This window comes from Corvus cornix, chromosome 10, assembly GCF_000738735.6.
Source record: "Corvus cornix cornix isolate S_Up_H32 chromosome 10, ASM73873v5, whole genome shotgun sequence".
Lineage (NCBI taxonomy): Eukaryota > Metazoa > Chordata > Aves > Passeriformes > Corvidae > Corvus > Corvus cornix.
This window is the reverse complement of record NC_046340.1, coordinates 2,636,829-2,658,415: the sequence shown is the minus strand read 5'-3', so window position 1 is coordinate 2,658,415 and position 21,587 is coordinate 2,636,829. Positions and strand designations below refer to the sequence as shown.

Below are 21,587 nucleotides of genomic sequence, written 5' to 3'. Positions count from 1 at the left end.
CCCTCTTTCTAATTAGTAATTGCTACTTGGGATTCTTACATGATAATGCTATAAATAGTGTGACTTCGTTACTAGAAAGTGAAAAAACCCACATGTTACTACACAAGTTCTTAGAGTTTAGGCTTCCACAGAAAAGATCTCTAAGGAAAAAAGTCTGTGAGAACCATGTAATAAAAGGAAATAACTTTTGCCTATCTCAGAGCAATGCCTTGTTTCCATTCAACTTGCAACATTCAGAAGCTCTTTAGGGCAGGGACAGTCTGAAACATCTGCTATTAATATCTTCTCAGTGTATGCCTGACCTGTAAAAATACAGAGCTTCTTGGATCCAGATTTCACTGCACAATTTGGCAACATCTCAAATGTCTGTCTGAACAATACCTAGGCAGGGAACACCTTGCTTCTGGAGGCACCACAGTTCCTGCAGAGAAGTAACTCAGAGCATTCTCACAGCCACATTTAGGGGGACTGCACCCCAGGAGACACCACGGCAGCACCTGTCAGGCTGGTAGGTCAGAGGGGGCTCGACACTCCTTGGTAGACTTTAAGATCCAATTGTTATGTGTATAAAATAAACAATGTTAGCCCTGGTGAGTTCTGCAGAAGCCCTAGAATAGACCTGCTCACTGTTCTAGGCGAAAGCAGATATTTGTTCCTCGTGAAGCACCATGAGAAATACAGAGGAAGAATAAACCCCATCTGCACACAGACTCCACTTGCATCCCACACATTCTGATTCATATGAGAGATCACTTTGAGCCAGCCACAAAACATAGCTAGTTCTATGCACCCAATCCTTATTAGCATGCTTTTCCATCCCTAAAGGAGTATTTCAGAAACAGTAGTAAATCACGATTTAAATCTTCATAGAATTTTACATAGTTTACTTTAAAAGCATTCCTATAAGGCTGCTATCTTCAATTTAGAGACAGCACAGATACTTACATGATTTGTTCAAAGTCATGTGAATCAGTCACAAAGCTGAAATGAGAATTCAAAAACCTCCCTATTTCCAGTATTGTAGCTTATTTTGTAAAGAGTATGATCTCAGGGAAACGATTACAGGGTGCATTTAAAGTCTATTCATATGGTGGTAATGAAAAGTGGAACAGAAAGATACTAAAATCATATTTAAGATGGGTCTGAACAGTAGCATTATGACCCTGTAAAAAAATTCCTTAGACAAATTAAAAATTTCCTTAGCTCACCTACTCTGAGATCTACATACTGCCCTCTGAATTTCTGTATTATTGTTTCAGGAAGTTGTTCCAACAGGACTAACTAGACCAGGTGAACGATAACTATCATGCAGACAGTAAGTCCTAGGCTGTCATCTACGCTATTAAACAAGCAAAGTGATATATTTAACATAGTAATTCAAAAAGCTCAAATATCAGGAGATGTTTCCTTTCATCTCATCCCCCTGCAAAAAAACCCCAAAGAACCCAACAACCTAACCAAGAAGGGAAGTGCCTAGAATCACAGAATCACAGAATATCCTGATGTGGAAGGGACCCCCAAGGATCTTTGAGTCTCTCTCCTGGCCCTGCCCAGGACAAGCCCCAAAATGCTGCCATGTGCCTGAGCACGTGCCCATGAGTAAGTAAGGGACTGTCAGCTAGATAAAACTCATTAAAATACTTGAGTCAGAATAAAAATGTAGAATATATGACGATAAAAGCAGTCTCTGTGGATCAAACCAATGCCACTTCTAGTCCTGCATCTTGTAACTGAAAGTGAGCTCTTAGTATGGACCAGAGGCCAAGTAAAGATCATATTTCCCCAGGACTTTATATTTTTATAGAGAATTCCCTAGACTGAATGTCAGTTCTGCACCCTTAGTTACCAACAACAGATTTCTTACATATTAATTTGTCCAGGTTCCCTTTTAACTCATGCATAATTTTAACATGTAGATCATCCTGGAACAAGGACTTCCACACCTTGTCAGGTGAAGAACTCTCACCTTTTGTTGATTATTATTGTGTACCTGACTAGCTTCATTTCATACCTGCTGGCTCTAAACACTTGAGGGGCAACAAACAATTGATTCCCATCCACTCCATCAATTACATTCATCATTTGATGGATCTCTGTCACTTTCTCCTTTAAGTGATTATTTCCAGAGAGTCCTAACATACTTTTATGGTTGTCATTCTGTACCTTCAATCGGTCCATGTGGCTTTTTCCTGAATCTTTTTCAGTTTAACTATCTTGGTTGGTAAGAAAGAAGAGAGGCAGACTTACAGCTTTTCTTAGACACCTTAGAGAAAATGTCACTGTATCATTTGCAATTTTAATGTGACAAATGAGCCACATAAAACGTGTGTTAATTGGTGTTGACATAAGCACATTGTAATGCAACCTCAAGCAGTTCAGCACTACCATTCCACCTCCTTCCCTGAGGTTACTCTCTGGACATCAGGAGAGATTATGTGACCGTGTCAGCCCCTCCTGTGCAAAGTCCCTTTGTTTAAACCTGGCAGTGACGTGGCTGACGAAAACTGCTCCCTTCTGCTGACTGTAGTGAAGTCACTAAGTGCGGGTAGCTGGGATGGAAGCTGAAAATACCTGAAGTTTTTCCAGCAATACCCCGCGCTGCTTCACACACTGGCTCTGTTCAGCCTCTGAACACGGGGGAGGGATGAGTGTAACGTGACAGCAGCAGTAGCTGTAGGTGAGTAAAACCTTGAAGTCTCCCTGGTGATCTGTCAAGAAACACTAAATATTGCAGCTTTTGAATGCCAGACCAAATATCATCCACGCAAACACTACTTTTATAGCTGTTGGCAAGTATGCGTGCCAGGTTGGCTGTGCTTCCATGGGAGATGTTTAGAATCACTGAGTTTCACGATATATTAACATGGGATTTTTTGTTGTTTATCCAAAAAAAAAAAAAAAGATACAACACAATAATTTAGAATATCCATAATTGAAACAATACAAAGCCACACCACTAGGAGTAGAATCTCAGCACATATAATTTACTAACAAACAATTAAGCATTAACAAATTGATGTAAATTAATTACTTAAGGAAGCTGCTTTCAGGTTTTAGACAATATTAGCTGGAGCACTAGGAAAAATCTAAAAGTAACAGTTTTCAAAATATATTTTTTTAGGCTGTTCCTTTTGCAAAGCTTAATCCTAAAGTCTGTCCAGAATGTATCTTACTGCAGAAGGTAACACCAGTTTGTCTAGCAGGCAACTGGCCCCCCTGTGCAGACCTAGCCTTGCTTTTGATCTAAGACTCTACTAACTACCCCTGCTTTTTGTTTGAAACAATTTAAAGTTCTCCCTGATAAGGAGCAAGTCAATCTTGGGTTACAAAGAAAGAAATTACTACCGCTTAAATCCATTTTATCTTTGAGTCACAAGATTTCCTATCCAGCATGCAGAAAATCTAATCTGGGAAATCATATCAGTGGAGATATAATTTAGTCTGACAAAGAAAGGTTGTGATTTTTTATTATTACTTGCCTTATGTGTAGTTACTCTAGATGGAGAGATTTCTTGTAATAAGAACTCAGCAGTAGCTCTGCATCATGTTACCTTGGTTTGGATTTTTAATGGAAAAAGCGAGTTTTCAGTAAAATGATACTTTTCACTAATATGTGCTTTTCTCTACTTGTTTATGTTTCAATATGAAACACCTCAAATTCAGGTTTAGATTTACTGAGTCTTTTTGGTCTTTCAAGTCAAAAAACTGATAAATTATGAAACACGCCATTCAGCTCACTTGATTCTCTGTTGCCCCATCATTTATTTTATTTTCTATCATTTTGATGTTAGTGATAATGAGCATGAAGGCCTAAATGTAGAAAGGTATTTAGACATCCTAGGAATAACGAGAGTGAACAGATGATCACATACTTATTAAAAAACCCCTAAAAATAGAAACCTAGAGAATTATCTGAGTGAGAACAGATAAGGGAGTTTCACCTTTAATAGTCCTCTTGCTCACAAAGAGGCCAAGGGCCAACTGCTCTGATTTTCACTCATGCAGTAATGGGTCTGGACAGTGTGTAAACTGTGACAGAATTTGTCCCTATATAACTGTCACTGTTAATATGTTCCAAACCAGTGATCAATCCCTTTCAATCTCACACAGCCCTTTAAAGAAGTAAACTTGTGTAAGAGTAAACCCCTTAAAAGAGTAAGACAATTAGTGAGTAGGAGACAGGGAAATATTTGTTAGTAAAACAGAATTAGTGTTGCTTAGTATTTTTTTGGAACAGCTCACCCTACATTACGCAGAAACTTGATATACACACATCCAGAATGACAGCAGCCAAAATAAAGCAATCTTCTCCATAAAATGATAGTATTAAATTACATCTGTCCCAGTGGTTTAATGTAGTTCATTTTGGCCAAAGTAAAGTGTGCTGGATTTTCTGTAGACTACAGTGCAGTAATAATGGTAACTAATCTTTAAAATTAAAAAAACCCCAGTTTTCTTCCTGTTTTAAATTTTATTGTTCGTGAATGGAAGCTCCATGAAGAAAATACATTTGTTAATATAAGTTACTTTTAGCACTGTCATTTTCAGTGCTCCAGAATTCTCTTCAGCATGCAAATTTAAGTAACTGGAGTATTTAAATATCTATTCAGTCAAAAGTGCTAGGCATACATTTACTCCCTCTATGGAAATCTAGTAATGGCTCCCCAATGAACATTCCTTAATGTTTCAGCAAGTTTAAGCTGAAAAGTCAGACTCAGTCTGCTGCTTTCCTTTACAACAAATAATGTTGGTGATTTAACGGCAAATATAATGTAGAGTTTCTGTTACATTCTACAGAGTTTGGTTCACAATACACAAGACTGAAAATGAAGAAAAAACATTTACAGATAAAGATGAGTGTTTTACAATAAGAAGGAAACATTCTCCATCATAGAACATATTTAAACTCTAGTTAAGCTGTCATACTGTTTTTCCAATCTGTGCACATTTTATATTTATGTATATAGGTATGAAAATAACTTCTGAAATATAAGGCACTATGTTTCATTTAGGAAGGTATAAAATGATGCCCAAATTTTTGAGGTTATTTTTACCACCAGGAATGCCTTTATTTTTAATATCTCATCTTGACTAGGAATAGGTTGCTGAAAGTTACCATCTGCTTCCAGTTTGCACATAAAATCCCAATTAGCTGAACTTCATACATGTTTTGCAAGGTAATTATGCTTACTTTTTTCCAAAATGGGAAAATATTTGTCAGATAGTATCTGGATGTCCTCATAAGCACAGCAATCTTAGCTTGACTTTGTCTGCCCCCTAACATGCTCAAATAGAAGGTTATCAATTTGGTTGATGAGAGATTATGGCCTTTGATTACCACTGCTCTAAAGTACTCTGTTTCCCCTTGATTACAAACACACATAGTCAAGCTTAACAAGTTAAAGAACCCTGGTTTTTTAATTCCATAGGGAGAAAAGAACTTTAGCATTTCTCTGTATTCATAGTATTTAAAAATACAATATCTATGTGCCATTTTTCATGTGAACAATTTGGTTTCTCATATATGAAAACAGCCATATATGCTCAAATAACCTGAGCATGCATCTACCAAAGATTTTTTGATAGATCAATAAAATAAATTATAAAAAGAAATCTTTTTAAAAGAAAATAAAATCAGCCAAGTTATTCATTTCGAAGTCACACTATCAGTATGGGTCCTCACAGGTTTTCTTGCCAGACAGCTAGGGATTAGGAGTGGTAAAGGGTTCAACTCAAGCACTTTCCTTATTTTATAGAGGCTTCAGAAACAAAGTAGAAGGGATTCCAGTTGGCCTGTCTATTCTCCCACTGAAATCAGTGACATTAGCAGGTATAGTAACTGTTTAAATACTGCTTTAAAATGTTTGACACCCACACTCAAATTCATCTGAGCCATAGTTTGAGAAAATTGAAGCCCATGGACACTGTACCATTACATATTAGATTTAGGTCCTTTACTCTGTCTGACTTAGCTTTTTCTCAGTCTAGATAAAGGCAAATATGATTCCACTTCCTAAGCTCAACATGTCACATTAAATTAGATAAACCCTATTCACTTTTCATCTATTCTTCCCAATAAGTATGTGCACAGCTACCCAGCCTTGAGTAACAGAAAAGATGTTAAGGTGGCTGAATAGACCTTAGTTTCACAAGATCTAACATTTGGACAGCAGCATTATCATCACATCTTTCAAGTAAATCCAGTTACTCAAAGTCCTAAGTGATTTTCTTAATTAATTCCTACCACGAAACACAAAGCTGGGACAGTTTAGAGCATTATTATGTTTCCTTTACAAAAAGTATCTTTTCCTGATGAAAAGTTATAAAAAAGATTGATTTTATAACAGTGAAATAAAAATCACTTTAAAATCAAGAACTACTAATAGTGAGCACTGCTGCTGTTTGAGTGATGCCAACACAGCCTTAGACTGGTATCCTGTTTGGAGGAGAAAAATGGATTCTTTTTAAAGATCGCATTCTTCATTTTTCCATCTTGTTATTTGAATGCTGTTGCACTGCTGCAACTGGTTAGCACTGCACATCTGGCTGAATTGTCTTGAACTGGTATTTTCCCTAACTATTGTGTATGTGTATGATGGGTTTTTTAAAAAAAATATTGTATGCACATTGAAACAATACCCTATTGCAGACTGCTACACACAATTAGTGAGAGCATTTTTTTTTTCTGATTTTGTTTTCAGTGTCAAAAAAGTGCTATTTTTAAAGTTAGCCACCATGAAATTCTAGCCATGCTTTTACAATGTTTTCTTATTCTGTGGGGTTTTGGGTCTTAATCTCCTAGGCCCGAACTTCACACTGGAAGTGTTATCTCATAAAAGCTCTAAATTTCAATGACTTTTGCTCTACAGCAACTATTTTAAACTTACATTTATCAGGAAAAAGAGCATATAACTAAAATATTCTCATAAAAATAGTTTCACAGAAACAAAACAGATAAATGTTCCATTCAGTAAAAGGTCAATTTTTCATAACTTTGGCTACAGAAGCCATACGATTCAGCCAAATTTGATTCTAAAGCCAAACGTTTCCTGTCTTCCTGCTACAAGCCATCATACGAAGATTTTGCAAAGTCCATCAGACTAATGAGGGGCAAAAAGTCAATCTTTTCTCATAAAATTACCATCATAACCAAATATTGTTACTTATAAATACTACAATTTACAACTTTCACAACTCTAAAGCATTTGGAAGAAAAAGATGGATGGGAGCGGTAAAGTGATATTTCTTGTTTAAAATAAACACATAAATATCCAGAGCCTTAAAAATGCAAGGTCCTGGTTTGCTTTCTAGTAGAAAGGATCTGGAAAGCCCCTACTTGTGCTCAGCTAAAAATTCCCCTGCCATGGGGGAGCTCCCTGCTGATGCAGAGCCAGCAGGACTGGATCCTGCACAGATCCCATCTGACACCAGCACAGGGTGCATTAGGAGCTGGCAAGAAGTGGCCAGAGCACGTTTTGTACTTCTGAGGGCTCACATGCCTAGATTGCTCTAATTTATACTCAGACTAGTCCTGCCTTCTACAAGGCAGTTCTGCAAGGCTAAGCATAAATCCAGTGCAACAGAGACTCTGGATTTAGCTAGATGTAAGAGGTCTCTAATGCTAAATCATACATTAGCCAAAAACACTGAACGAGTTTTTACTGTCCCATAAGATTTGGGGAAACTACTTAAAGCCTGGACAACAGCAATCAGTTCAGAGCTGTCACCCTCTCTCCTAACCATGACAACCAGGTGCCTTAGTCTATGCAAGCACACAAAACCCTGGATATGTTCCTAACTGCTCCTCTGTTGGCTACGGAGAATTCTCATCTGTACATTAATTGCTCATTTTTCATCACAAGTGCAAAATATTTGGCTGCCAACAGCAGGGTTTCCTGACAAAAATGTGCAATTGTGTCTCTTGTGTTTGTCCAACTGTATTTCAGACACAAGCTTAACTTTCAGCACATTTTTCAACTAGCAAGAAGAGGATTGAACTGACACATGAGGAGAAGGAAAGACATTCAGTGGAGTCTCTGTCTTCCTTCTGTTCTTCCATAATTTCCTATGAAAATGAGAGAAGGAGTTTTGCACCTTTCTTTACAAGTCTGGCATAATGCTGGCCTGTACTCCCAAGCCACGTGTAAATTCAGCTCAAGACACACACTGTATCATTTATTCTCTGAAGAACACTGTGCAGTACTGCAATAATGAAAACCTGGCTTCTGGTTTTCCAGATACAGATTTTTAATACCTAGTAAAATCTGGGCTTTCTGACCTCTGTCAGTTTTATGGATTGTGCAGATAGATACCCAATTTCTGAACATGTGCACTCCAGTGATTTTGATCAGTAGTTTCCAAGCTCAGCTCTTGAGGTGACCACCATCAGAGACGGTGCTGACACGTGGTAGGACCATCAATGCAAAACCAGAAGCTTCTTGCCAGGCCAGGTACAAGTTCTGTCACTGCCAACCCTTTAATTGCAAAGTCTGACTCATCCCAGAAGGATCCTCAATTCCATGTTTTCATCTACCACTGCTCTACGTGTCTCACCTCACAAACCAGACCCTCTGCTGTGATGTCCAATCCCTTACTGACCTTTTGATCACACACCAACACAAGTCAGGGTGACAGCAACTGTAGCCACATCCTCTTACATAAAAAGCTTCCCTGCCTCACCAACCCTGCTTCTTTCTGCCTGAACCCTGCCTGATACTCCTGAAGCCAGCCCTGGGAGCTGGGCAATGTGGGGTGGTGCACTCACTGCTGAGAGGATTCCTGCAACTGCAGCTACATAGAGAAGTAAACCTCAACAGATCAGCAAAAACCTTCTGTGTGGATCTGTTCACCTCATGGCTCAGAGAAGTGCTTGTTACAAGCAGAGTTAACAGCTGCCATCATCACATGCCACTTTCAGTTGGCTTTGTACCACAATTTGGGAATGTCTGTCTTAGACAATAGGCACAAATATGTGTAACAGTCACATTTAGATCTGTTCTCTTCCGGACAATGTTCTAATTTAAGATCCTAGTTTCACTTAACCAGGCATTTTTAATGGAGAGAACTTCATTCCCATATGGCACCTTCAAGGACCACGACTCCTCCAGAAATCCGTATTACACAAGCCAAACAGTGCTAACAGTTGTACTGCTAACAGTTCACATACTTGGGGTTTGTTTTTAGACTAATGTTTGTTTAAAAGTGAGGAATACATTTTGGATTGTAAATATATTCATTCCAAAAAAACTGTGAAGAGAATAAGGAGAGTCAGATGGAAAAATTTTACCTCTCTTTGTGCCGATTATATAATTTATCAAGAAACTGTTCCACAGGCTTCCAACAGATGCTCTGCTGTTAAAGCCATGAAAAGTCATTCAGGGAGAGAGTAAAGGCCTCGGGGGTGTGGTCCACATGCTTCAGCACATATATCCTCAGTCCTGGCCTGCAGATAGCACATCTGGTCCAGGCATGGACCTGATGGTTGGCCAAAATACAGGCTTACAATAATGCTCCTTTTTTCAGCTTTAATGTAAGCCTGTTTTCTTGCCAAATTCAAATCCTGCCAAAATTTGGCCAAAGATGTTTGCTCAATTGTGCAATATCTTAAGTTTATATCCAACAACTCTTTGCAAAAACAATTGTATCGTGTTTTTAACATTTACAGGCATTAACAATATTTAATTTTAAGTAGAATTTTACTGCTGACACTCCCGTGTTTTACAGTAAATTACCTTAGAGAGGGTTTTTCCATTAGCTCTGAGTGTCACGAGTCCTGCACAGCACACCAAAGCACTGGAGCTAGAGAGACCAGAACTTGGAGGGATGGTTCCATCTAGCAGACAATTCATTCCAGTTGGGTTATTAAGACCAAAATGTTCCTAACAATGAAAAAATAAACAATCTCAGTTTCAAGTACAGACAGGCTCAGGCTTGCAATTATCTGATACTTAGAAAGAGAATCCTTCTGCTGAGTTGCTGGAACCAAGGACCTGCTTCTGGTATCTCCAAAATAAAGCAAAAGCAAATTTTTTCATTCTGTTCCTTAAGAACAAAGCCAATGGTAAGACTTCAGCCAAAGGTATGTCTGCAATGCCTGTACACAAACATATAACTACCCTGAGCAGAACTCAGTATGGGCTGCACGCCCAAGAATTTACCAAGCTTCGTGGGTGGGTTTTGCAGCAACTGGTTCTGCTTTGAGCTGCCGTGGTGACAGCGCGAAGTTACCAATCATTTCCTACCCTACTTTTGTCCTGTTCTCGACAGCTCTTCAGGCACCACCAAGAGCTCAAGGTCCACTTTATGCTTCACTTCCAGCGCTGGCACGTGCTATTAGGGAGCCACATGACACTGAGGGGGAACCAGTAGCCATGCAGCTGTTTTCAAAGCCAGATAATCGTGTCCTGAAGCACCCACAGGACTGACACTGGGAAAACCACAATGGTACTTGAAGAACTCTGTGCTTTAGGGTCACAAAGACACACCTACCAGCGGGGACGGTCTCTGGCATGCTGTTTTTTGAATGAAGTTTAAAATACTCTAACATACATGGTAGATATCACAGGTAATACATTTAATCCAGAAGTCATAAATCCTCATGTACATACTCTTTTTAGTTATTCTTAAGTTACTTTGTCTTTTTTATTTATAATCACTTTTATATAAATTTCTCTCTGCTGTTAGTTTGAAGCAAACATGCAGTACTTATTAAAAAATCATTTAATGTATGGGGGGGTATAGGAATAGCTAACTTCTGATGCAATTTATATGTCAATAAACTATGTTACAGTGTCAATAACCAGAAAAAAATAGCAGTATTTTCATAAAGAAATGTCCACCTTCAAAAGATTTCTACTACTGGAACAACTTAAACCATAAATACCAATGGTAGAGATCAGCAAACACAAAGAGCCTCCTTTAAAGTCTTCTACCATCACTTCAAATTATATTTTGAATTTCCTGTTTTACAAGTAAAGGAAATGAATATCTAGAATACTATTGCTGCCCATGCCCCTTCATGACGAACACTAGACAGGCTTGTTCATAAACAGAAAATGCTTGAGTAACCAGAAACTGATCCACAGTTTCTGGATTGTCTTGAATGTGAATCAGGTTTGCAGACTTATCACGCGATGTTTAAATAGAAAACGTACTTCAGTTTCAAAAACGAAAATGGACTTTGCCAAGTTCTGCAACAGTTCTGTCCCAAAAGGATAGCACATTCAACTTAATACAAACAGATTATCCCACTGGACCCTCTGAGTACTTGTATTTCAGAGTTTCTTAAGTCTGTAACATTTATGCTTATTTTCTGCCAGCACTAGAGTCTGCAAACCTGCGTTGCAAATTAACCTGCAAGTATGAAAGCTTGTCCTTAGGAAACAAATCTCAGTAGCAGACTGCAAAATAAATAAAGTCAATTGGTCATGCTAGCCTTAATATAAGAAAGAATATATTGTAAAGAAAACTAATCTATATCTCTACAGTCAATGCAATTTAAATGCCTGTGTTACTGAGCAATGCAAAATTGGAAATACTCATGTTACTGCACACATAAGTAATTTATCGGGGTCTATACACAGGAGCAGGGGGCTGTTTAGGACCCATGAATTGTACTAAAGTGATTTGTGGCACTGATTGCTCTGAATATTGTATTTTGAAGACTCCAGTGGCAGGTCTGAGGTAGGCTTTCTGGTTGTCTGCAGTCCTTATCTGTTGGATCATCCTGTGGGGTGACCTAGATGGCCTATCCTGAGGCAAACTTCATGTGCTTTAAACAGCACATTTACCCATAATTTGGGTGGCTGTGGCAACCTGTTCCTGACCTGCTGTCACTGTTTATCCCATCTGCCCTTCCAGAAATATCACTGGATTGACATCGAAGAAGTCACCTTCTTTTTTTTTTTTCCCCTCAAAGGACCATGAATTCTGTGAATTCTGTGAATTCTGTGACTCAGCTGCAAACAGCAGGTGAGATTTCCAGGAGCCTCGATGGTGAGTTGAGGCTGCCTCCCAGGGCAGCACTGATGAGCAGCACTTGCTTTCACACTTCAGGTCAGTCTGGAGACAGGGGAGCTCCCAAGGGAGATAAAGCTCGAGTGGGCAGACAAGAAAATGTCTGTGTGTTCATGCTCCTGCCTTTACCATAAGTGTGCCCTTTCCTGCATAGCTGCACTTTTAACTGAGGACATTCTGAAAATCCCGTTCAAATTCCAAACACTGGAAACCAGGATGAGTAATGGTTCCTAATGGATTATTTCTTCTGTATGCTGTTTACTTGGCTTTTACATTTTCTGTTGCCTACTGCATGAGTCAGCTTCACTCAGCTGTTGTGCACAAATTATAGGTTTTCAGCATTAATGGAAGTTCATGTTTTTAAATGTTTCCATAGAAAGAAAAGGACTAAGATACGATCTTTATGTCCTGAAAAACAAACCTCCAAACCTTTATCAAAGTAAATTTTAATTAGATAATTCCATTGGAAAGCATTCCTTTTGACTTCAAAATGCAGAAATGTCATTCTGATAATGTTTGATCATGATTTTCCTAAGTAATTATTTGCTATTGTAATTTGTTTAATAGAGATGAAAATAGTGCTCTGGAAATATTTTAAAGCAAACCCACTCATACCTCCTCTTCCAAGTTTTAACATTCAAATACTTGACTGTGTGTATAAAAAAAGCTATAGAATGCAGGGAAACATTTTGAGGGTAAATAGGTATTCTTGTTGTATTTTACTTCTACGGTAATTTCGTAAGTTAAATGGATTTGGCTTACCTGAATGCCCTTCAGTCCACACAGGAAGTAGTTATGCCACTGAGGTTTGGTTTTGTTAATCTGAATGTTATTAACACTAGTAGTGAAATCCCTGCAAAAACAGAAAAACCTTAAGGCTTTAATTTGTATTAAATGAAGTCTGAAAAAACGTGGCTTGTTACTGCCACCTGCTGTATGGACAAAACCGGTTTGATGGTTTTCAGTGCAACGTTCATGGGTTGGTTTTTTGTTTGATCTTTTTACATGTCTTCTTTATTAATCATTTCTATATGGTTATTTTAGATGAAAGCATAAGAATTCTTGATTAAGTATAAATAATATATTAAATAAATCCAGAAATTAAGCTGCCTTTGACATCCTTAATTAAGGTAGGATGCCTTCCATCGTGTATGTGTATGCTATCATTTCATAGAAGTGAAAATCTAAATAATCACATCTGTCAGACCTTGACTAGAGACAGATAAACTTCAGGCTCTCTGGTAATTCCTGCTCAGGATTTCATCTCCATCTTTGCTCTGAATGGCACTTCACTAAAACAGGCCTAATGCTGCAGAATTATGTATGTTACAAGATAAAATTATTTAGTTTAAATATTTTATATGCTTCCTCCAGGATAATTCCTACTCCATCTTCCTTTCAAAATAATAAAAACAGTGAGCTTGAATGTTCCCAAAGAACAGATAGGTGCTGTCCAAATGGGCATGGAGTGACACGCAGAGGCCTCAGAGAGGTGCGTCAGTCCCCAGAGTGTGCAACTTGTTTGGCTGCCTGTACCCTTGAACACCCAGTAATTTTATCAGCAGGTGCCCAACACAGAAACAGCAAAGGCCCAGAGAACATCAAGAAATCTAACAAAAAAATATTCAAAAGTTGAAGACTAAAATGTGCTTTACAAAGCAAGGTCTGCTAAAGAATATGAACAGAGGCAGATGAATTCCTGGAAATATTTAACAGGAGTAAAACCAGTTTCAAGAAATAATACTTCAAGGGACAGTGTGCAACTCTTAAGAGGATGGATTTTTTCCTTCTTACACTGGTCCCAGTAAACTACATAGATTATTGATTTGCTGGGTTTATTTTTGTCCAAAAGGACATCACTAATTAATACCTGTAATAGATACCAGTGAAAAGATGTTTTTGTCAGCTATTCTGTTACCTATGGAGAAAAGGTTATACAAATAAAAAGCATCTTTACTATGATATAATTGTCTTCAGACAATGTCTAAAAAGCTCACTTTATTCTGGTGCACCTGAAGGCTGCAATTCTTGTGTCATGCAACTCCCAAAGCAACAACCAGTGTTTAAGTGGCCTCACAATTCATCTGGTCCATTGCTTGCCCCACTGTAGTGGGGTATTCCACTCGTACTTCCAGCCTACAACCTAGTCCTAGCTCAGTGGCACATGACAGATCTTGCACCTTGAGTATCAACTCAGAATTCCCATTTTGCCAGTTATACATTCAATTTCAACCTTAATTACAGTGCAAAGCCATCAATTGGTGTACAGTTTAACATGTAAGCTGCTATCTTAGTGCTACATACAGGGTTTTATCAACAACGCAGCAGCAAAGAATTGCACAAAGCTAGTGTCACAAATTACTAGGTTTTGTAGAGGAACACAAAAGATATGAAAGGGAGTACTGAGATTGGAGTACAAGGAAAGTTTGAGAATGGCTGTAAATTCTTCCAGCTTGAGATTCATGTGTATTTAGAATAATCGCCAAGAGAATAAAACATCAACTTGCTTATGGTTTTTGAATAAAATAAAAAAACCCTGAAGTATTTGTAGAATAGAAGATACTTGTCAAACGCAATGAAGATTAAAAAATTCTCTTCGTTTATGCTTGTTTCCTACAATAATCCTAAATTATTGTTGTAAAAACCAAGGTTGATGGAAAGCAATGTGTAGAAGTGATTAACAGAAAAGGAATCTTAAGTCCTCTTTGTCTCAAAGAAGAGTTCTAAAATATTTTATCTTCACAATTCTTTTTATCCTCTCAGACAGTAAAATTTCAATGAACAAGAAGACATGTATTATGACTATATTTGCTGGTTCTCAAGATAAATTAAAATAATTACTTCCTAAAATACATTTTGCTCTTTTCTTGCAATCTTCTTACATAGAAAATGGAAGAAAAAAAGGGCTTTGATTTTGGCAGGTTTCATATGGACATAATTCACACAAACACAGAATGTGGGACTGTAAAGATCCCCAGAATCCTTAAGTCTATTTTTTGTTATCACATTCAGTTTTTAAATACCCAAGCTTTATCTTAAATCAGTAAATCTTCAGGCTTGCCTTTGAACCGTCTATGGAAAAGTAGGCAGTTCAATATAAGAACTTTATAACAAAATAAAAGATTGGGAAAAACACACCCATGAAATAAAAATACTCTGATATTGTCTGTCCCAGCCTGTTTTAAAGAATGCTTGGGAAAGAATGCCACTTCTCCATAACCAGACATAAGCATTTCAATTTTTCTGTATAATTACAAGAGATGGGATTTTTAAGTATTGTGCCTGAGGTGGTTTTTACTGCTTGTATAGTAAATAATCCTTATTTTTGGGAGACCAATTTGGCTCTTTCTCACAGAACCTTATTGTTTTGTCAGTCTGTTAGTTTAATTGTTTGAGTCCTCTGTACAAATGCCCTGATTTAAAAACAAACAAACAAAACTTTCAGGTTCTGCCATGAGATGGAAACTGTTTGGTAATTACCGTCCTCTGGTACTTCTGAAGGCATTTTGAGAAGTATAATGTCAGAGATTCTCTCTACACATACTTCTCAATTACAAAGATGTTTTGTGAAGGTGAGGTATCAGGAACTTCAAAAGAATGTAAGTTTTGAATACCTTTTTAGTCCCAATAACGTAAAAGGCATCAGATCAGTTGAGATAATTTATGATGAAAAACAAATAGGTGGTTTTTCTAGCAACCTGTTCTCTGTCCTATTTCTACTAAAAGTTAACAGGAACTAACAGGGTGGAGGAGTGCTACAGTACTGTTCCACAGTTTACCAGTTCACAAAACAAAAATGAAATAGGAAATAGTGATTGTACAGAGGATTCTGGTTAGTCCTTGTTCACCAAAGGCCTATATATATGCATTCACCACAGGCATAAATCTACCAGTGTAACAGGCTGGGAAAAAAAGACATACTGTCATCAGTTTTGTTATGTGGTGTAACATCCAACGTGTTGAAAAATATTTCTTTGTTATGAAATTATGGGCATGTTTTAGCTTTGTTTTTAAGCAACAGTGTCTCAACAAAACCAAGATGTTTAATGCTGTATTCTGAGACCTCTTCTTGGTTTATGGCTTAAAGCATATGATTTCAAACTGAAACCAGGGCAGATGTAAAAATATAGTGACTGTGTGTGCAATTTAAATTCAAAGGCTATAATTCTAGATTTGGTAGAACTGTCCTGAGAAGGCCATTTCAATTGCAATATAATGCAGCAAAGCTTGAAGACCAAGTGAAAATGTTTACCATTTTATTACTGCTTTATTTAGTGTCCATTATAACAACTTCTCCTAATCAAAACTTTTATAATTCTGAAGCTATTGCCTCTTGCAAAATGGTTTTGCAATACAGCTTAGGCCCTGGTGGGAGGTTGCTGTTGAATAAAGGGAAAGGTCCCACACACATCTCTCATTTTCTTTCCCCATTCACTGCTGCTTGTTCCCACTGTTTACCCCAAGTCAGCTTTAGTGCTGAGTGCATGGCAATTCACTAAAATGACAGAAAATTAACCAAGCAAAAAATGGGGGAATAGTGCACTCTACCTTAAGATCAAACAAGTACTCTACACCTGCTAAAAGGCAGAGGCTGAATTGATCTCAGAAGCAGGTACAGGGAGAAAAGCAGGTACTAGGGGTAAAATAAACCAAGCTATCGGCTTTTGACAGTGGCAGACTCCTAATCCAGCCCAGCTATAATGTGAAAACATACTCTACAAAGTGAAAAATCTCTGAGTGTTTACACTTAGCATGGAAGTACAAATTCCTTTCAACTGTCTTAGTCACAGGCAGCAGCTCAGAACATGTGTTTCTAACAAACTGAGCTTTAAGCAGGAATATGTACGCAAGTATTTTCCACTTTTGACAGTATGTTCCTGTCCCTGTTGCTGCCACACACTGTGCTTTCAGGGACTAATTTACCAATTAAACCAAGGGCTCAATAAAAATAGCTTAAACTAAGCTTTTGCTGATTCTGATTTTTGCAAAATGTCCACAAAAGCTCATGTGGCTGAGTGACCTGATCTGAACTGCCATGCAACTACACAAATGTCAGCCTGTTACAAAGAGGCAGAAAAACGTGGCTGAAGTTGAAAAGAGTGGCAGGATTATTTCCCTATGTTCAGCACTTGTGAGACCATAGTTGGAATACTGCATCCAGTTTTGGGGTTTCCCAATACATGAAAGACATTGGCAGGGAGTTCAGCAGAAGGCCAACAAGACATTTACAAGGGATCTTCAAAGGTCCATTCCAACCTAAATTGGTCTATAATTCTGCGAACAACAGCTGTGGAGGAAGTGGAAGTGAGGGAGTACAGATTTTTTGAGCCAGGATTGTTGCTAAAGCTGTTGTGTTGTGAAAACACAGGCCCTGGTTCTCCAGAGCAGGGGAGTGTTACCTTACCTATGCAGTAATCGATTACAAAACATTTCACTCCCTTCTCTGGGAGAAACTGAGCTGCTGCCAATTATGGGGATTGAGCTCAAAGAAGGGAAGACAGAATTGCACTTTCAGAAGGATTGAAAAATCAGAGGCCTTACAAGAGTAATATGAAAAAACAGGTGGGAGATAACAACTGCAAAGCTATTGCTCTAAACTAAAACACACAGCATGGAGTCAGTCTGTGGGATTCCATCTGCTGATATAAATTGTTTTACACCATCGGACTCTGTATGGCAATGGAAGTTTGTCAGATCTCTGAAAAGGTAAACTGTATTGCAATTGCATGAAGAGGTTCATAAAAATTAGTGAATAAACAAAGTAATTACGTACAAGTACGAAGAATTGGTATTTGCCAGTTGCACAACTTGAGTTTGTACAGGTTCTACTGCAATCAGGATATCTTGTTCTATGGCCATCGGGAGCACAGCATAACCACAGTAATCAATGTGTTCTCCTACCAAAGAAACCAAAGAAGAAAATACTTTGCAATAATTCTTTCTAGAATAGCTGTAACAGGGCTTCTATGGGGGTCCAGTGTTGTTTACTGGGTGAGACAATTTCTTGGTGCAGTTTCAACTCCTATTACTTAAAGTCTGCAGTACATTTCCTCCATATTACTTCACAAAACTCCTTTCTTTCTTTCTTTAGTGATTTTTATCTATTGCACCTGTTTATAAATGTCCATGTTTTCACACTGGCTTACAAAAAAATTTTTAAATCCCACCATGTAGATTACTGTCCAACAATGAGAACTGTCATGTACATACAATTTCTGGACTTTTTCCAAGCAGATAATAATTATATTTAAATAGCCATTAATACAGTTGCATACAACATATAGAGAAACAATCAAATAGAAAATGTGTGTAGTAAACATCCTCTCCCTTGGGAATAATTCCCAGTTACCATATGCTGTCTATTTAGTCTATACAAGATGTTCACACAACACTGAGATAAAAATTAACATTAACTGCACAATAGGCTAATTGACTTTTACAGCTCTGTTTTTCGGGGTCCTTTTCCTTACAACATCTTCAAATGTGTAGGATTATTTTATGAACATATGCAAGAAACTCAGCTCCAGGGAGAACACAATCCTTACACGGATAGAGAAATCTCAAAAATAAGGCTGCTACAGAAATACAAGTCCTAAACACAAAATAATTGTGACTCTCCAGTCTGCCAGTGAATCACACCCACTGTTTTAAGTTCTGTGGACACATATCTATGGAAGAGTAAAGAAGAGAAGATGGTAGAATCATTTCATGCTTTATCATACGCATTGCTGTGTGCCTGGTCATACTTGGTAACTTTAATCACAATAGAAGAGAAAAAAGTTTACTCATTTATTTTCTGGATGTGCTGGTTCATTAACTAACTTATATTTCCAAAGCCTTAAAAAAAAACCATAAGCTAGCAAGTGACTCCAATTTTCAAAACCATCACTACTGTCTATAAATGTTTTTTTCCAAAGCTGATATCCATGCACAGTTGTTTATAACAAGATACAGTAAAATATGGTTTTCCATTTCTCACAAGAAACTTCTCTGAAAAAAATAAAATTAAGACCAGCATTATCTTCATTCTATGTTGTAAACTACTAGACTTCCATGATGGCAGATTAAGTAAAATAACATAAGGTTAATTCTTCTCTTTTACCTATTAAGTTGACTCGTCCTGGTGCACGAGCATAAAACTTGGGAGCTGATCCAAACTTTGATATAAACATCTCCTTCAGTTTCTGCAATCTGAAAGGCAGGTTAGAAACATTTAAAAGAACTATATTTGCATAAAAGACAGGAAGTTTCAATGTTTCTTGAAGTGAATTCAATTCAGCTTCCTGAAGCATGTGGACTTTGCTACATCAGGAGTGACACTAAGCAGCTTATTTCTGCTCTTCACAAAACATTCAAGACGCTACTTAGATCTTGATTTTCATCAATTTTCATATTTGACACTACCCCATCTTTGTACAAACACATACACAGAGAACTAAAATTCCAAACCTCAGATTACCCCTGTGACTTATGACAGTATTTACTCCACAGGATTCCAGCAACAGTACTTTAGGTTTTCCATTTAGAGGTGTCTGATATGCTATTGAAAGTTCAATGCAAATAAACTTTGTCATACTGCTTTATTTCCTGCAACTGTAAAGGTACCAACCTTCTGCCTGATGTTTGCAAAGTTGGAATACTTTAGTGTGTCGTGCAGAACAGTAGGAAAACAATGGCTGAGAACAGATGAAGCCATTATATTACTGAAGCATAGGAAATTTGACGGTAATTCATTCTGAAACTACCTTAAAGAAAAATTACAGTGTACTAACAAAAATGCAGTAACGGGAACCCTGATAAGGTTTCTACATTTAATCTAAAGCTAGAACTGGAAGCCTAGTTAATGCAAAGTGGAAGTAAGAAGACTCCAATGAGAAGCAGATGTTAGAAAATTTCACAATTATTTAGTTTGTACTTCTTTGTAAAGGCTGTGTTACTGTTCAACTACATATATTCAAATGTTTTGTATGATTTCTTAAACGGAAAGCTACAAAATATGATTTGTTGTGATATTTTTCTTACAGAACTTTCAGTACATTTCTATCTTTGTGCCCAGTTATAGAGCTGTATTAGGTCTATAATTTCCCCTTCTTATGATCTCCTCTAGTATTGACTGGTATATCACTCTTCCAATTAGCAGAAGCAATTTCTGCCATTTCATTGTTCAATCCCTTCTCTAGATCACATTAATAATATTATAGTCCACGGGGGAATCTGCTGGCAGAATTCTAGGTGTTAACTTTATTCCTTTTTGTGTCAGTATTTAGAATGCTGCTTTGTTTCACAGATATTTTTATACTAGTGTTGGTACCAAGAGACTAACAACAAACAAAGCAGTCATGAGGGGATGTTTATCTAAGTGCTGATTGATCTCTTTTTTAAATGTGGGTTTTACAAGCAGGCCTGATGAAAGGCTATTTACAGGCTTTGGCCTTGATGTTGCAACACGCACACTGCATCTTAAGCACCTACATCAAGAAGAAAATTGTCAGAAGCCTTAAAGCAAAGGCACTCCTCACAACTTCACACTTCCACGTCTGGAAATGCTGGACTTGTCCTTTCCGTGGGATTTGTGGTGCAATCATATGCAAGTAACCGGCGTTTTAAAAAGTGACCCCTCCGCGGTGCTAACGCAAGCAAAAAAGGTTCTTTTGGGTGTGTTCTGCTCCCACACACCGAGCGCGGCTCCGTGGGGAAGGAGCCGGCGCTGGCACGTGCCGCAGCCACTCCCCGGAGACGGGCCAGGCCAGCGCTGCTCCAGGGATTTTAGAGTAAAAAGGACGAGAGAATAATCGCTATTCCCCAAAAACTCTGGGGGGGAAAAAAAATGTAGGCGGAACGATGAATGAATGAACGAATGATTCCTCCTGCTGCCCCAGCGGCACCCTGCGAGGGGCGTCAGGGCGGGCCGGGCTGCGGGGAGCTGTGTGTGGGAGATGGGGCTGGAGCCCGGCGCGTCCCAGTAAGCGGGACCTTGCCAAGAAGTCTCCGGTCGTGTCACGGAAAAACCACAACGCTACGAGTCCACACCCCCACGCACCTCAGCCCGAGGCATGACGATGGGCCTGCCCACCCGTCCTCCCACCTCCCCCGGCCGCTCGCAGACCGCCCACCCGCCCCGGGATCAGCGGCGGCGAGGGCGGGAAGCGACCCACCCACCTGGGCTGCTCCACCAGCTGCACCGGGAGGGCACTGAGGCTGTCCCCCGCCATGGCGGCTCCACCAGCGGCCCGGGTGAGGCGGCTCTGGCGGGGCCGCGGTCACGGGGCAGGCGAACGCCGCGTCCTTCCGGGCGGCAGCGCCGGCGGCCCGGCCCCGTCCCGCCCTGCCGGCGGTGCTCGGCCCCGGGCACCCCGCGGCCCGCTCGGCTGTGGAGCCGCTCTGTTCTCGGCCCCGCGCCCGCCACAGCCCAGGTGGGACAAGGAAGCTGCTGCGACGTGCGAAGGAAATGTTTGCGATTTTCCGGTATTCCTACCGATGCTCCTGCAAAGTGCACGTGCAATGAAAATAATAAATGGGCAGTGGCATCCCTCACGGCATGAAGGGATGGGCATCCCTATCCTCATGTTTTT

At 38.9% G+C, this 21,587-nt stretch overlaps 1 protein-coding gene across 2 annotated transcripts in view; it reads right to left on the bottom strand.

Annotated features, from left to right (window-relative positions):
- GALK2 (galactokinase 2) overlaps nt 1-21,314 on the bottom strand; it is a 46,957-nt gene extending 25,643 nt beyond the window's left edge. The window contains exons 1-5 of one of the 2 annotated variants that reach the window (XM_039557768.1): nt 21,175-21,314; nt 19,118-19,206; nt 17,789-17,912; nt 12,778-12,868; nt 9,732-9,878 (exon numbers count right to left, since the gene is read on the bottom strand). In XM_039557768.1, coding sequence (XP_039413702.1) covers nt 9,732-9,878; nt 12,778-12,868; nt 17,789-17,912; nt 19,118-19,206; nt 21,175-21,227 — 504 coding nt within the window. In that variant the 5' untranslated portion in view covers nt 21,228-21,314. The remainder of the gene's footprint in view (nt 1-9,731; nt 9,879-12,777; nt 12,869-17,788; nt 17,913-19,117; nt 19,207-21,174) is intronic. The other variant, XM_039557767.1, reaches the window with a different exon arrangement.
- Nucleotides 21,315-21,587: the final 273 nt, after the last annotated feature.